The sequence below is a fragment of the Anas platyrhynchos genome, chromosome 30 (assembly GCF_047663525.1).
Source record: "Anas platyrhynchos isolate ZD024472 breed Pekin duck chromosome 30, IASCAAS_PekinDuck_T2T, whole genome shotgun sequence".
Taxonomy (NCBI): Eukaryota; Metazoa; Chordata; class Aves; order Anseriformes; family Anatidae; genus Anas; species Anas platyrhynchos.
Window position 1 is genome coordinate 2,275,142 of NC_092616.1, and position 14,557 is coordinate 2,289,698.

The window sequence follows — 14,557 nt, forward strand, 5'->3', positions numbered from 1 at the left end:
GCCAAGTCTGGGGCCCTGTGCCAGGGCTTCCACTGATGGAAGCGTGACACAGCAGCCATACCAGTTTGCTTCTGTTGCTCAATCTAGCACACATCCATGTGACAGTCTCCTCCAACCTGTGTGCTGAACCTCAGCCCCAAAGTCATCAGCAAGTCCTCCGCTTGGGTCCACCCCAGGGACTGGAGTGCAGCTGCGACCACAGGAAGGACGAGCCCTCTCCTTGGGCCTGTCCATGGCTGGATGCCTCTGCATGCTGCCCAGGAAAAGAGAGCGTATTGATAATATGCTAAGGCCCCTTTCACCTTCTCTGTGTCTGTGGGGCCCTCAAGAAATGTCCCTCAATCCTGAAATCAGACCCAGCTTCTTCTTGCATCAGGAGCCTGGAGAAATTGCGCCAAACGTTTCAGCCCTGTTGTGCACATAGGCAAATGCCCCGGCCCTCACTGCCCTTCTGCTTTAGCAGCCTCCCCCCTTCACCCAGCCCTGCCCCAGCCCCAGCATATCCCTCACAGGGGTTCACAGACAGCCCTGCCCTGGGGCTGGCTGGGCTCTGGGCCTGGAGAGGGACCAGGCTGGGCTGGCTGTTCCCTCGTTACAGGCCCTGAGCCCAGCAGGAGGATGGGAGTGCTCACATTTCAGTGATTGGCCCTCCCCAGACTGAGGTGGAAGGCTGGTGCTGGGAACTGTGAGGGGTTGGGGCTGGTGGTAGCTTTCTCGGGCAGTTTCTCCTTTTTGTTCATGCTACAAGCTGGGCTGAATCTGTGCCCTGGGACACTCTGCTCGAAGACACTGTGGGTGTAGAGATAGTTTTTATTGTCTGACCACACGCATGGTAAGGAAATTTTTCATAATGTCCAGATTGAACCGCCCCAGTACAGCTTTGTGCCATTCCTTTGTGCCTGAGGATGACTTGAATCCTTTTCCAGACCAACCTTCCCTGTGCCTGCTGGGTCCACATTTCCTCCATGGAGACCGCAGACATCTCATTTGCCTGTAGAAGCCAAGATACCAAAAAGACGCTATGAGAGAGTCAGCTCAGTCCCAGTGGCACACATATTTTATAGGGGCTACAGGGAAAGAGAGCAAGTTGATGTTTCAGATGAAATGAGATGAAGCCAAATGTGTGTCGGAACATCGCAATTGTACTTAACAACAACAACATCAAAATCAATGTCAACATAAACATAAAATAATATAATATATAATATAATATAGTAACAATAATAATAATAATACAATGCATAGGAATGTACTGAATATACAATGAATATACTGTGAGTCAGTTGTGGAGACAGATGAAAAGTTTACCAGCTGTGAAAAATGTCAATGAAATCACTTTGTTCAGTGCAACTTTCAGCTCCTGGTTTCTCATGCTGTAGATGAAGGGGTTCACTGCTGGGGGCACCACTGAGTACAGAACTGCCACCACCAGGTCCAGGGATGAGAAGGACAGGGAGGGGGGCTTTAGGCAGCTGAAAAAGCCAGTACTGAGAAACAGGGAGACCACTGCCAGGTGAGGTAGGCATGTTGAAAAGGCTTTGTGCTGCCCCTGCTCAGAGGGCATCCTCAGCACGGCCCTGATGATCTGAACATAGGAGAGCACAATGAATACAAAACACCCAAAGTCGATGAAAACATTACCTACAAGAACCCAAACTTCACTGAGGAAGGACTGTGAACAGGAGAGCTTGAGGATTTGGGGGATTTCACAGAAGAACTGGTTCACAGCATTGCCTTGGCAGAGAGGCAGGGAAAATGTATTGGTAATGTGCAGGACAGCATTGAGAAAAGCAGAACCCCAGGCAGCTGCTGCCATCTGGGCACAAGCTCTGTTGTCCAGGAGGGTCCCGTAGTGCAGGGGCTTGCAGATGGCAATGTAGCGGTCATAGGCCATGATGGTGAGAAGAGAATACTCTGCTGAAAACAAAAACACAATGAGAAAGACCTGTGCAACACATCCTGCATAGGAAATGGCCCTGGTGTCCCAGAGGGAATTGGCCATGGCTTTGGGGACAGTGGTGGAGATGCAGCCCAGGTCAAGGAGGGCAAAGTTGAGGAGGAAGAAGTACATGGGGGTGTGGAGGCGGTGGTCGCAGGCTACGGCAGTGAGGATGAGGCCATTGCCCAGGAGGGCAGCCAGGTAGATGCCCAGGAAGAGCACGAAGTGCAGGAGCTGCAGCTCCCGTGTGTCTGCAAATGGCAGGAGGAGGAACTCGGTGATGGAGCTGCTGTTGGACATTTGATTCCTCTGGGCATGAGGACCTGTCTGAGGAGGGAAATACAGCAAAATATTAGGCTCAGCCCTGTGAGCAAAACCTACTCTGTTTCTTGTTAAACCTCAGAACTGCTGCTTCCCTTTTAGGAAAACCTCTGCTGCACATTCCTTGGTAGAGCTCTGGTTTATGCTACCAGAGGGTGCCACTGGGAGCAAGGGACTCTGGAAGTCCTTGGCATTACTGCTGCACTCAAGTGAAATCTTGCCTGAGAGGCAAGGGCTCTGTCCCTTAGAGCAGAGTAAGGGCAGCTATCCTGTCCCAAAGTCCTGGTTACAGCTGCCCTGGACTGGCACCGCTTTGAGCTCAAAGATACCATCATACCCAGGTGTTCCCTTAGAGAAGAGCCTGCACACTGCGCAGAGCAAAGGAATCCAGTTTCCAAGTGCAAATCTCTCCTGTGGCCTTGAGGATGGTCTCAGTTCTCCACGTGTAGCAAAGAACACTGAGGGATCACTGCAGCTAACACATAGAGATTTCCAGCAGCATTTCCACGCCCTTAGCAGTCAGGTGTCTTCTCCATGGATAGCACAGAGCTGTGATGGCAGAGCTGTGCCCTGGAGGGGGGCAGCCTGCAGCCCAGCAGAACTCTTGCAGGAAAAGTTCTGAATGCGCTAAAAACAATGCAACCTGAAGACAGAGTAAGCTCATTCACAGCCCCACATACAGCCCTACATGTCATGACAGGACATGGAGGCTTCTCCTCAATTCATGTATCTGCATGACGGAACATGCAGCATTCTGAGCTGCACCTGACTTATTCCCTACATCACTGACTCCAAAGAAGAATCATGAACAAGTTCCCATGCCAATATCTCTGGTGGTCCTTGCTGGGGGAGCTGAAGAGACCAAGGGCTGTACTGTGGAAGACAGCAGCAGTGCAGGGATGGCAGAGAAATTTCAAAAGTCCCCTTTCCTTGTTTCTTGGAGCAGCTCCCTCTCACTCCCTGACCAGGGCTCTGCTGCCTGCAGCTGTCCCTGCCTGCAGCTGGGTCTCTGTCCCCACGCCTCCTGCCTGCAGCTCACAGCCCCCATCCCACCCGCTGGGTGCTCAGCTCTGCCCTGCAGACACCTCCTGGCAGCAGGGCTCTGCCCAGGGGCAGCTCGCTGGGGACATGTCCTAGAGGCAGGGACCCTGATCTGCACCACAGCCCTGGCCTCCCCTTTCAGCATCCTGGCTGCAGAGCCTGCTGCCAGCCTCTGACAAGAGAGCACTCAGGGCCCGACCTTTCTGCATTTTCCTTCTGCCACAGACTTACCCTGTAATGTGCTGCAAGCATTGGTTCCCCATTGAGCTTTCAGTATCCCACAATTCACGCAGCCCGTAACCTCTATCTCCCTTCTCTCCCCTCCCAGTGCCAGCCACAGGTAGTGCCCCCAGCCCTGCTGTGCTGTGCAGAGGAGCTGCTCCTGGGCAGAGCTGTCTCTCTGCAGCGCTGCCCGCTTGCCAGGAGTTCCCCTTGGGCCCAGGAGCCCGGCCCAGCTCAGCAGCAGAGGCCCAGCCCAAGGCCTCCCTTGCTCTGCCCCCCACCAGGCTCCCTGCACATGGCCCTGGGGCTGCAGGGGAACCTGCTGGGAAACAGCCTGAAGGGATCCCTCGAGTTCCCTCCCTCCCCTGGGCACACACACTTCTTGACAGCAGGCTCATTTCTCCTTACGGAACACTAATTATGCGTAACAATCACATCTTCTTGTCCCAGTATCAGTTTGGACATCAAGTCATGGTAAGGGACTGATCTCCTTCATCCCCACTTAAGGAATTAATTCAGCAGAGTCAGTCAAGGCATCTCATGCCTGTTTTTATTCCTGGGGCTGGAAAGGGATCTCAGCTCCCTGCCATGCCTGCCACAGACCCACAGGAGCTGGGATTCCTCAGGCCTCAGTTCAGGTGTCCACAACACAGGCACCTTAATGCGAATTACTGAGCCACAATAGCTCCTTAGTGGAGATGGAGGACAGGCAGGAGCTGTTCAAATGGAAATACCTGCTGAAATTTGAGGTTGATCCTCTGGTCTGATGGGGCATTCCTCGGGCCAGCTGAAATGGCAGCAGATGCCACATGTAGGACAACTGAGCCTGTCCCTACTCCTTATGTTCAGAGCAGCATGCAGAGGCTGTCAGCAGAGCAAAAGGAGTCATGTGTCACAGGCAGAGCTAAACCTATTCTGTTCTCTTTTAAATGTTCTCTTTTTCCATTTCTCTTCTCTGTGACCCTTGGCTGTAATGGCTGTTGTGTCTCGGTCATCTCCACAGGGCCTCAGCTCTCACCAGCCAGGTCTCCCTGCCCTTTGTGCCTTGAGGCAGGACTCTGCAGGGGTACAACAGGTGTTGGGTGGGGATAAAATCCATGGTTACTTTGCAAACTACACCCTTAACAGTCCATGGAACCTAGGGGCCTGCATCCAAGGGTACAAGGAGAGTGTTCTGGCCTGGAGGTACTGGCTCCTTTTGATCCCAGGAAGGGATCAGACAACAGCATTCAGGTGCTGTAAGAGATCATTTAAATGCTCTTAGAGCTAAGACTATAAGGAGAGAAGACTATAGACGATCTGTTGAACTTGGTGTGACTTCATTCTAGACACAATACGTTAGCCTCAGATCTCCATTACATGTTTGCACTGACCCTATGGGATTATTAAAGGGTGAACAAATTTTGCTGATCAGTCCTTGGCTCTGCAGTTGACGAATCAGCATATATATGGGAATCAGGGAATCTTGGGTGGTGCCATATTGCCACTGGTGCACCATTTGGGTAGCTACTGGCACTTCGACCCTCAGCAACCCCACAACTGAAGGATCCTGTGAGGCACCGGGCAAGGTAGAAAACTGTTGAATGTGCATAAATCACCATAAATCACCTCCAGCATGGCCAATTGCATCAGATATGGGCTGCCTCTCTCCCTGGTTGTCCATTTGCCTGGGTGACATACAACATCTTCCTTGAAGGGATACCTTTCCTTTACACCTGACAGGAGTTACCTCAGGAGAGGGAGGATTTGTGCCCCTTTTCCAATTGCTTTGTCAATGCCCCCTTCCCTGGGGAGGGATCCCAGCTGCTTGGCTTCCCTGCCCTCTAATTCGAGGCTACCGGCCCTGTTATCCCAGTATCGGAGCAGCCAGGTGACAATGTGCTGGCCTAGATAATGGCTGAAATCTAATCACACATATCGCAGCTCCCCAAGGACTAGTGATCAGATGCTTACTGCTGCTTTTATGTTATCTCTGTCTTCGTCCACACATTTCTCTCATGGCTTTACTTGGGAGGAGCCTGCATCATCTTCTTCTTCCTCCTTCCCTCTAGGAGTAGGAGCTTCTTTCCTGATTTTATTTTATTCACATGTATATATTTGACTGATACAGGCACAGGTTGGTTCTCTAGCCCAGTCATAGGGATTGGCATTGTGTAGATTGCAACTCAGCAATCTAAGCCCCAGCACATCGCAGTGATTTCTGTCACTTTGGAATTGTCAGGATTCTTTTTTTTTTTTTGTTTGTTTTTTATGATTCTGCACTTCTTTGGGGGTGAAGTTAGAAAGCATTGGAGGTGCCCACAGTTCTAGGTGCCTGCCCATATCCTCCCACACACCCTGCCCCTCATAATTATCCTGCCTCAAGGCAGATCATTGTTTGGCATTCTGAAATAGTTTACTCTAACCTTAAACAAAACCTGAAACACATTCAGGACACATAACAATATGTACAGGCTGGTTTGAACATCCCAAGGATTCAAAGTTTTGAAGAGCTATTGTAACTTGCTGTGGGGAGAAGTGTTCCCCCTTATCCCTTCCATAGATTGGCTCCCCGAGGTGAAAAGTAAAGGCTGTTAATTATAAATAGTTTCTGAGAGAAAGTTCCTCAAGCATGGAGGTGATAGTAATGCTGAGTACAACTACCAGATTTGTCTCATGACCAGTAATTTTATCACAACATAAGGCAGTGTTAGGCAGTAAACCAATAACCATAAACGAGCCCCCACAAAGGATAAACAGCACAACAGGGAACACACACTATATGTAATGTGCTATCCAACACAGTTCTGAGACCAAACACAACTACTACACCAACAAAAAATGAACATTGTGGTCAGCAACTATGAAGCTGATCTATTGCTTATAACAACTTTATTTTATCATGATCCAGTCATATCTGTCATTATCTGAACTGTTTATGGCCCCACGCAGGATGCATTTGTGAAGGAGGGCATCCCACAGGAGGGACTCAGAGAGGGCAGACATTGACCATGAAGGAGCAGTGGAAACAATGTCATGGACTGACAGCAATTCCCAATTCTCCTGTTCCACCCAGGACAAGGAGTTACAAGAGGCTGGATGGGGGGAATGGTGTTTTTAGTTTGCTTGTATTTCCTCAAGGTTGTAGTCTGCCACGGGTAGGCAATAAAATATCTTAATCTGCCTATGCTAAGTCTGTCTTGCCTGTGATGATAATTGGTACCCATGAGGATATTTGGTGGGTGACCTCCTGTTCTACCTAAAGCCTTGAGCTACTTTCATCATAATTTTCCCCCCTTTTCCTTGTAGGTGGGGAAGTAAAAGAGCGGTGGCCATGGAGTTCACCTGTGTACCTGTGTAAACCCACCAGAGTAGGGAGATTGGAAGGGTCCAGCACCAGGGCTGTGGCCATCCAGGGATGGCATCTCAGCACCCAGAACACGCTCTGGCAGCCTGGTGGCACAGGAGGGGCTGGTTCCCCTGAAGGAGATCAGTACAAGGGGAAGGCTTGATTTCCAACACAGGCATTTCTGGCACATTCCTGAGAGGCCTGTGGAGCTGCAGGACACACCAGTCTCTGGGACACCGGACGTCCTTCCTCCCAGAGCCAGATCCTGAAGAGGCACCAGCTCCCAAGGAAACCTGGCCCTGGACTGTCCCCATCACAAGGAGGCTGAGCCATGCCCAGAGGAGCACTGGGGCTTAGGGCACCCCTAGCATCAGGACCCAGGAATCCTGGCTACCGCATACTCCCCTGAGCCCAGAGGGACACTCAGGCAAGGCTCGTGCAGCAGCCACCAGCCATTTCCAGCCCCCCGCAAAGCTTTGGACAGCTGCCAGCCCCTGTGACACATCTTGGGAAGGGGCTCCTGACACCCTTACCTTTGGGGCAGTGGTGCAGGAACACTGGGAACATGGAAGTCAGGTCAGAGGCGATGGTCACCCTCCAGCAGCCCTCCATCTCTCTTGCTGCTGGCCCTCAGCTCAGGACAAGGGATGCCCGCCCTGGCTCCTCAACCACAGCTCCTCTGCAAGGTGCCCCTGCTCCTCTGCCCGTCAGCGAGGGTCGCCCAGTGCAAGCTTGCTGCCTGCTGACCCCACTCCTGGCCACAGAAGGACAGCGCTGGGGAGCACCCAAGCAGTGCCCAGCAGGGACCAGGCCTTGCAGGGAAGTGCCGGCACTGCCGCTGCTCCAGTGATGATATCCTGGTTATGCAGTGCACCCCCTGTGACATCAGACCGTGTCATTAGAAGGCCTGTGAGGTCAGTAATAAGGAGACATATTTTGCGGCATTTCTTGACAAATCCACCAGGAACATCTCCAAATGGTGACAAAGCCCATGGAGTAAAGGAAGTGAAGCACTGGAGTAGTCCCTGCTGTGTTCTTGTACTAAGATACCTCTGCTTTTGGGAGCTCTCCCAGGAAGGTCCGGTTTGAGTCTTTTCCTGGGGATGGGCTTTTTTCAAACGATGGGAGCGAAGGCGCCTGGGATGCATTATATGTGTTAGGATGCATTAGGATGTGTTATATGGAGGGAATTGCAGCACATTCCCGAGCCTTCCTCCCCTCATGTCCCACAAGGCTCTGTGCTCTGAGAAGGCCTCAGCACCCTCTCCCAGGACATCCCCCCTGCCATGCAACAGGTAGAGCTGGCACACGAGGGAATGGCAAACTTACCTTCAGCACCTCATGGTAAGGGAGAGGGGTAGTACAGCACTGCAGATGAAGGGGAGAGTAGGGAGAACAGCTTGGGACAGATGCCGTGTACTCCTTAATGCTGACACAGCTTCCTTTCGGTGGGGATCCAGCTCCTCCCGTCTGTGCCCAAGGCTGAGGGCATTGGGGCACATCTGGACTGCAGCACCTCAGCTGTGGCACAAGGGCCAAACTCAGACTTGTCCCAGATCTTTTGCTCAAGAGCCTGGGCATGCAAAGGCTTTCCATCACAGCAGATATGCTGCCGTGGATGGCAGATGGGCACAAAAGGATGAATTCAGGGGTCCCAAGGAGGGCAAGGCCTGGTGTTCCTGAGGCCAGAAGGAATCAGGCCTGGGCTGTGCTGCCCTGACAGCAGAGGGCATTTGTGGTGTTGGTGCAGCTCTGAGGGCCAGTGCTGGAGCTGAGGCCGATCTCCAGGCACGAGAATGGGCTGCTGACAATGTCTTTGGCAATGGGCATCCTGTGATCCAGGGACACAGAAAAAATCACTGTGTCTGGATAGTACCATCAGAGTGATTAACGGGTGGGGATGAGAAGCAGCAGCAGTGTTTGCAAGCTGAATGACATAAATGGAAACTCTGGTGTGAAGTGCCTCATATCTGTGCACTGCCTGCCTCTACCCGATAGAAGTGGGACAGACCTTGGCTCTCTGGGAAGCAGTCACTTGCTCATAAGCACCAGGTCTACCAGAGATGCCCTCAGGGGTGCCCTCTAAGTACCAGCTGTGAATAGCCAAAGCTGTCCTGTGGGTCCTGTGCTGCCCATGCCGGCTGCATGCTCCAGTGGTGCTGGGCAGCGTTGGCATCTCAGGTAGCACTGCAGGCCTGCAATTGGCTTTAAATGGAGCGGCTGCCCCGAATTTCATTAGGCAATATAGGGATGTCCATGAGACAAGTGCCGTTACAGTCCCTGGAGATGGAGGGAAAACCAGATGGAGAAGAGGGAGAGAGAGACTCAGCTCTCCCTGTGGCACAGTTCTCCATTGGGTCAGGTGGATGCCTCTACAGGCTGCCCTGAGCCTACTGAGGAGGGACAGGTTTAGTTGTCCTAAATGGGTGCATTTGCTGTCATTTCAGCTGGCCAAAGGCATTCCCCCCAGCCTCCACGGTGATGCCCCCAGGTGCTGCCCTGTCCCTCATGATACCTCCATGAGAGCTTGCAGATGCCTGCACGTACCTCTGCCCCCTGACATGTCACCAGGCATTTGCAACCCACAGATTTCCTCCATCTCCATTAATAATCCTGGAGATGAGACAAGGAGCTAACCTGCAGGTGCCCATGTGGTGCACACCTGAAGTGAGGGCAGGCGAATCCCAGTTCCTGAGTGCCTTGGGCAGGCATGGGTGTGAGCTGAGTGCCCTCCTAGCAACAGGATTAAAATCCAGCATGAGATGTCTTAACGGACTCTGCTGCCTGACTTTTTGGAGAAATGTACTTGTTGTCAATAAGTGTGCGTGCCCAGCTGAGGGAAGGAGCCCCAGGGATGCCTTCAGGCTGTTTCCCAGCAGGTTCCCCTGCAGCCCCAGGGCCATGTGCAGGGAGCCTGGTGAGGGGCAGAGCAAGGGAGGCCTTGGGCTGGGCCTCTGCTGCTGAGCTGGGATCAGGCTCCTGGGCCCAAGGGGAGCTCCTGGCAAGCGGGCAGCGCTGCAGAGAGACAGCTCTGCCCAGGAGCAGCTCCTCTGCACAGCGCAGCAGGGCTGGCGGCACTGCCTGCAGCTGGCACTGGGAGGGGAGAGAAGGGAAAGAGAGGTTATGGGCTGCATGGAATATGAGAGTACTAAGAGCTCAGAGGAGGAGAAATCTTGCTAGCACATAACATGGTAAGTCTCTTTATGCAGTGCATTGCACATGAGTATCAGGGAAGGTTTCCAGACTGAGAACTTCCCATAGAAGATCAGGTCAGATGCACTTGGTATTTCTTTAGTGTGGAAAAGCACAAGCTCCAGCCCAGGGGTTCCCTGCCATAGGGTCATTGTCCAGTCCCAAGGGCTCCCTTGTCGCAGGCTGGCTGCAGGCTGTGAAGCCGGGGGTGCAGGCATGGGGTGTCCAGGGCTATGGTGCAGAGCAGGGTCCCTGCTGTGCCCCAGGGGCTGTGTGGCGGGTCAGAGCCTCTGCCGCCTGCCAGGCTCAGCACTCAGCCTGCCCGGGGAGCTGCCCAGGGCGCTGCGGGGAGAAGCTGTGGGTGGAAGGAGCCCCCCCTGGCAGGGCAGGGTCCTGCTGTTGGTGGGAGGCTGCTGCCTGGGGCAGCCTGCTCACAGCTCCACAGCACACCAAGGGAATTTCAAAGGGAACTTCACTCTCATCTTTTCTTATCCTCTGCTTTCAGTTTTCTCTTCTTTTGGCTCACTAGGAATAGAAATAGAAGCTGTTATTTCCTGGAAGAGCCTAAGACTCATACACCACCAGAAGGAGGTTTAGAAGAATCTCCAGAAACTCTTTCCTGCCTCTCAGCCCATAGAAAGCTCCACCACCACCCGTGCAGTGTCAGCAGGGTCTGTGTGACCTGGGCTCTTGGACCTGCCCCCACCGAGCTGCCCCTGGGCAGAGCCCTGCTGCCAGGAGGTGTCTGCAGGGCAGAGCTGAGCACCCAGCGGGTGGGATGGGGGCTGTGAGCTGCAGGCTGGAGGCGTGGGGACAGAGCCCCAGCTGCAGGCAGGGACAGCGGCAGGCAGCAGAGCCCTGGTCAGGGAGTGAGAGTGAGATGCTCCAAGAAAATTTATGGCAGAGGGGATTTGTGTACTTCCCTCCCATCCCTGAAGCGCCAACGCCTTCTCACAAACTTCTTGGCTACTTTTCTCATCCAGCCATGTCATGGAAATTTTAACACGAGTTTCTTTGGAATCCCTAGATTTTGGGAGATGAAAATTCATCTGGAGCTCAAAATCTGATGATGATGTTCCTAAGTGTTAGTTCTGTCCTTAAATAAAAATCATCCATCTTTTCTCCGAAGTGTTGGGTCTCAGAGAAATGCTATATGGGGAAGGAGCTGACTCTCCCTTCAGTACATAGGCCATACAAATGCAGCTGGTTGGCTGCATGTGGGCAGCTGCTACGATCCCTCTGTGTCCACGGTGAAAAGCAGGGAGCTGAGATCCTCCTCAGGTTTGGTGAGATGGGTGAGGGGTTTGGAGATCTGCCCTTTGAATCTGTCTTCATCTCTTCCCAGCAGCATTACGGTTCTTTTTAGGGGATCACCTAAGTGCAACCATCCTCCAGAAATGCCTGCAAAGGGCAGCTGAGACCAGGACTGGCTGATAAAACAGCTGTCCTCACTCTGTCCTGAGGAACAGTCCCTTTGCCTCGCAGGACCCCCAAAACTACCTTATTGGGGAGTACAAACACCAAGGTTGTATGCATAAATGCACCCCTCAGATGAGGTGGAGAAACTAGAAAATACCCCCAAAGCCTGGACAATGGGTTTTCACAAAAATGTTGAGTTTTTTGAATTTTCAGCAAGCATTCTGAAATTAGTTTGATACCTCATCTGTATTTAATACAACAACAGCCCATGTCCTCATTTACACAACTGCGTGGGTCAGGACTGCCTCCTCCAGCGCCCTACTTATCCCAGTGGCACTGGAATCAGCATCAACTAGAACAAACAAGCTCTTGTGAAATGGACCTGCAAAGATCTTCCTGAAAAGGGAGAGGCAGGAGGGAGGATTGTATAAGAAATTGAGTAGGTTTGATCACAGAGTTCTGTCCTAATGTTGTCCTGATTTTCTCTCTTCAGACTGCCCTCTATACCCAGAGGCATCAAATGTCCAACAGCAGCTCCATCACCGAGTTCCTCCTCCTGTCATTTGCAGACACACGCGAGCTGCAGCTCCTGCACTTCGTGCTCTTCCTGGGCATCTACCTGGCTGCCCTCCTGGGCAACGGCCTCATCCTCACCGCCGTAGCCTGCGACCACCGCCTCCACACCCCCATGTACTTCTTCCTCCTCAACCTCGCCCTCCTCGACCTGGGCTGCATCTCCACCACTGTCCCCAAAGCCATGGCCAATTCCCTCTGGGACACCAGGACCATTTCCTATGCAGGATGTGCTGCACAGGTCTTTCTTTTTCCCTTCCTGATATCAGCAGAATATTCTCTTCTCACCATCATGGCCTACGACCGCTACATTGCCATCTGCAAGCCCCTGCACTACAGGACCCTCCTGGACAGGAGAGCTTGTGCCCAGATGGCAGCAGCTGCCTGGGGCAGTGGGGTTCTCACTGGTGTGCTGCACACGGCCAATACATTTTCCCTGCCCCTCTGCCAAGGCAATGCTGTGGACCAGTTCTTCTGTGAAATCCCCCAGATCCTCAAAATCTCTTGCTCACACTCCTACTTCAGGAAAGTTTGGGTTCTTCTGGTTGGTTTCTCTTTAGCATCCGGGTGTTTTTTTTTCATCATGCTTTCCTATGTGCAGATCTTCAGGGCCGTGCTAAGGATGCCCTCTGAGCATAGCCGGCACAAAGCCTTTTCCATGTGCCTCCCCCACCTGTTTGTGGTCTCCCTTTTTCTCAGTACTGCCATGTTTGCCTACCTGAAACCTCCCTCCATCTCCTCCCCATCCTTGAATGTGTTGGTGGCAGTTCTGTACTCAGTGATTCCTCCAGCAGTGAACCCTCTAATCTATAGCATGAGGAACCAGGAGCTCAAGGTTGCTGTTAGGAGAGCAATTTCACAGATGTTTCTTAAGAATGATTATTTTCCCTTCTTTCTCCAGAAATGACTTTCTGCATATCCTCTTGCAGTCTTGATCCTTGTATTATTATCATTATAGCTATTGTTATCTTCAGTGCCACTTGCATTTATAATGTTCTAAAAAAAAAAAAAAAAAGTAGTCATTTATTCATCATCCTTTTACTGAGGAGGTACTTCCTTTTTGTACATCCTTTTTTTGTACTTCCTTTTTGTACATCCTTTTACTGAGGATGTACAGTAAACACTGCTCTGTTTACTGTTGAGGTTCTGTAAAAGTCTGTCTAAAAGCACATCATCACTGACTCATCTGTGTAATAAAATGGGGTGTCCCCAGTGCACTGCCTGAAGATTTGGCTAGTCTTTCAAAGCTGGTGCCAAGATCAGGGCTGTGTAGCTGCTCCCTGGAAGGCCTGTTGCTGCATGGATCTGGGAGAGAAATAGGTCATTGTGTGAGCTGTGAGAGACCACAGGTAGGATTTAGGAGCAGCCTGTTGGTGTCTGATGAAAGTGGAGATGGTGAAAGGTCACTGAGATACAGAGCCATGACCGTCCCAAATGTGGCAGGGCAGAGGACAGCCTCCAGGACACGAACGTTGAGCTGTGTGGAGAGCCCAGGTGTTCTCCATGGGCAGCATGTGCCCAGGGCAGGCAGTGACTGGAGGCCAAAAAAGAGAGAAAATGCCCAAGATCTTGTCACCAAAGAAGAATGTCATAATTCCTGTGGGATTCTGTGGAGTACAAGGATCGTTTCAATGATCCTGGGAATCTGGAGAGGTCCCGGTAGACTGGAAGCTGGCAAATGTTGTGCCGATTTTCAAGAAGGGTCAGAAAGAAGACCCTAGCAATTACAGGCCTGTCAGTCTCACGTCAGTGCCTGGTAAAATCATGGAGAAGATGGTTCTCGAACTTATTGAGGCGCACCTGGGGGACAAAGCAGTCCTTGGTCCCAGCCAGCATGGGTTTGTGAAGGGTAGGTCCTGCCTAACTAACCTGATTTCCTTTTATGATAAGATCACCCGTATGGTGGACCAAGGGAAACCAGCTGACGTGATTTTTTTGGACTTCAGCAAGGCTTTTGACATGGTTTCCCATAGGATCCTACTGGACAAAATGTCCACCTTACAGCTAAATAAAAACATCATACGATGGGTGAGCAATTGGCTAATGGGCAGGGCCCAAAGGGTTATGGTGAATGGGGCTGCGTCAGGCTGGTGGGCGGTCACCAGTGGGGTCCCTCAAGGCTCCATTTTAGGGCCGGTACTTTTCAATATTTTTATAAATGATCTGGACGTAGGAATAGAAGGTATTTTGAGCAAGTTTGCTGATGACACCAAACTTGGAGGAGTTGTGGACTTGGATGAGGGTGGAAAGGCCTTGCAGAGAGATCTGGATAGGCTGGAGAGCTGGGCCATCACCAACCATATGAAGTTCAATAAGAGCAAGTGCCGGGTCCTGCACCTGGGACGGGGAAACCCTGGCTGCACGTACAGACTGGGCGATGAGACGCTGGAGAGCAGCCTAGAAGAGAGGGATCTGGGGGTCATGGTAGACAGCAAGTTGAATATGAGCCAGCAGTGTGCCTTGGCAGCCAGGAGGGCCAACCGTGTCCAGGGGTGCATCAAGCACGGCATCGCTAGTAGGTC

The 14,557-nt window shown here is 52.0% G+C and overlaps 3 protein-coding genes across 3 annotated transcripts in view; 1 reads left to right on the forward strand and 2 right to left on the reverse strand.

Annotated features, from left to right (window-relative positions):
* Window positions 1–14,557, reverse strand: part of LOC113841163 (uncharacterized) — a 249,639-nt gene that overhangs the window by 66,114 nt on the left and 168,968 nt on the right. The window lies entirely within an intron of this gene.
* LOC113841683 (olfactory receptor 14A16-like) lies at window positions 1,280–2,239 on the reverse strand. Its single transcript, XM_027448361.3, has one exon. It carries the CDS (start codon window positions 2,237–2,239, stop codon window positions 1,280–1,282), a length of 960 nt encoding a protein of 319 aa, XP_027304162.3.
* Window positions 11,983–12,942, forward strand: LOC139999785 (olfactory receptor 14C36-like). Its single transcript, XM_072029408.1, has one exon. It carries the CDS (start codon window positions 11,983–11,985, stop codon window positions 12,940–12,942), a length of 960 nt encoding a protein of 319 aa, XP_071885509.1.

Bases quoted from the DNA above. Each gene is read 5' to 3' on its own strand.
- LOC113841683 (XM_027448361.3), bottom strand. From the start codon at position 2,239: ATGTCCAACAGCAGCTCCATCACCGAGTTCCTCCTCCTGCCATTTGCA.
- LOC139999785 (XM_072029408.1), top strand. From the start codon at position 11,983: ATGTCCAACAGCAGCTCCATCACCGAGTTCCTCCTCCTGTCATTTGCA.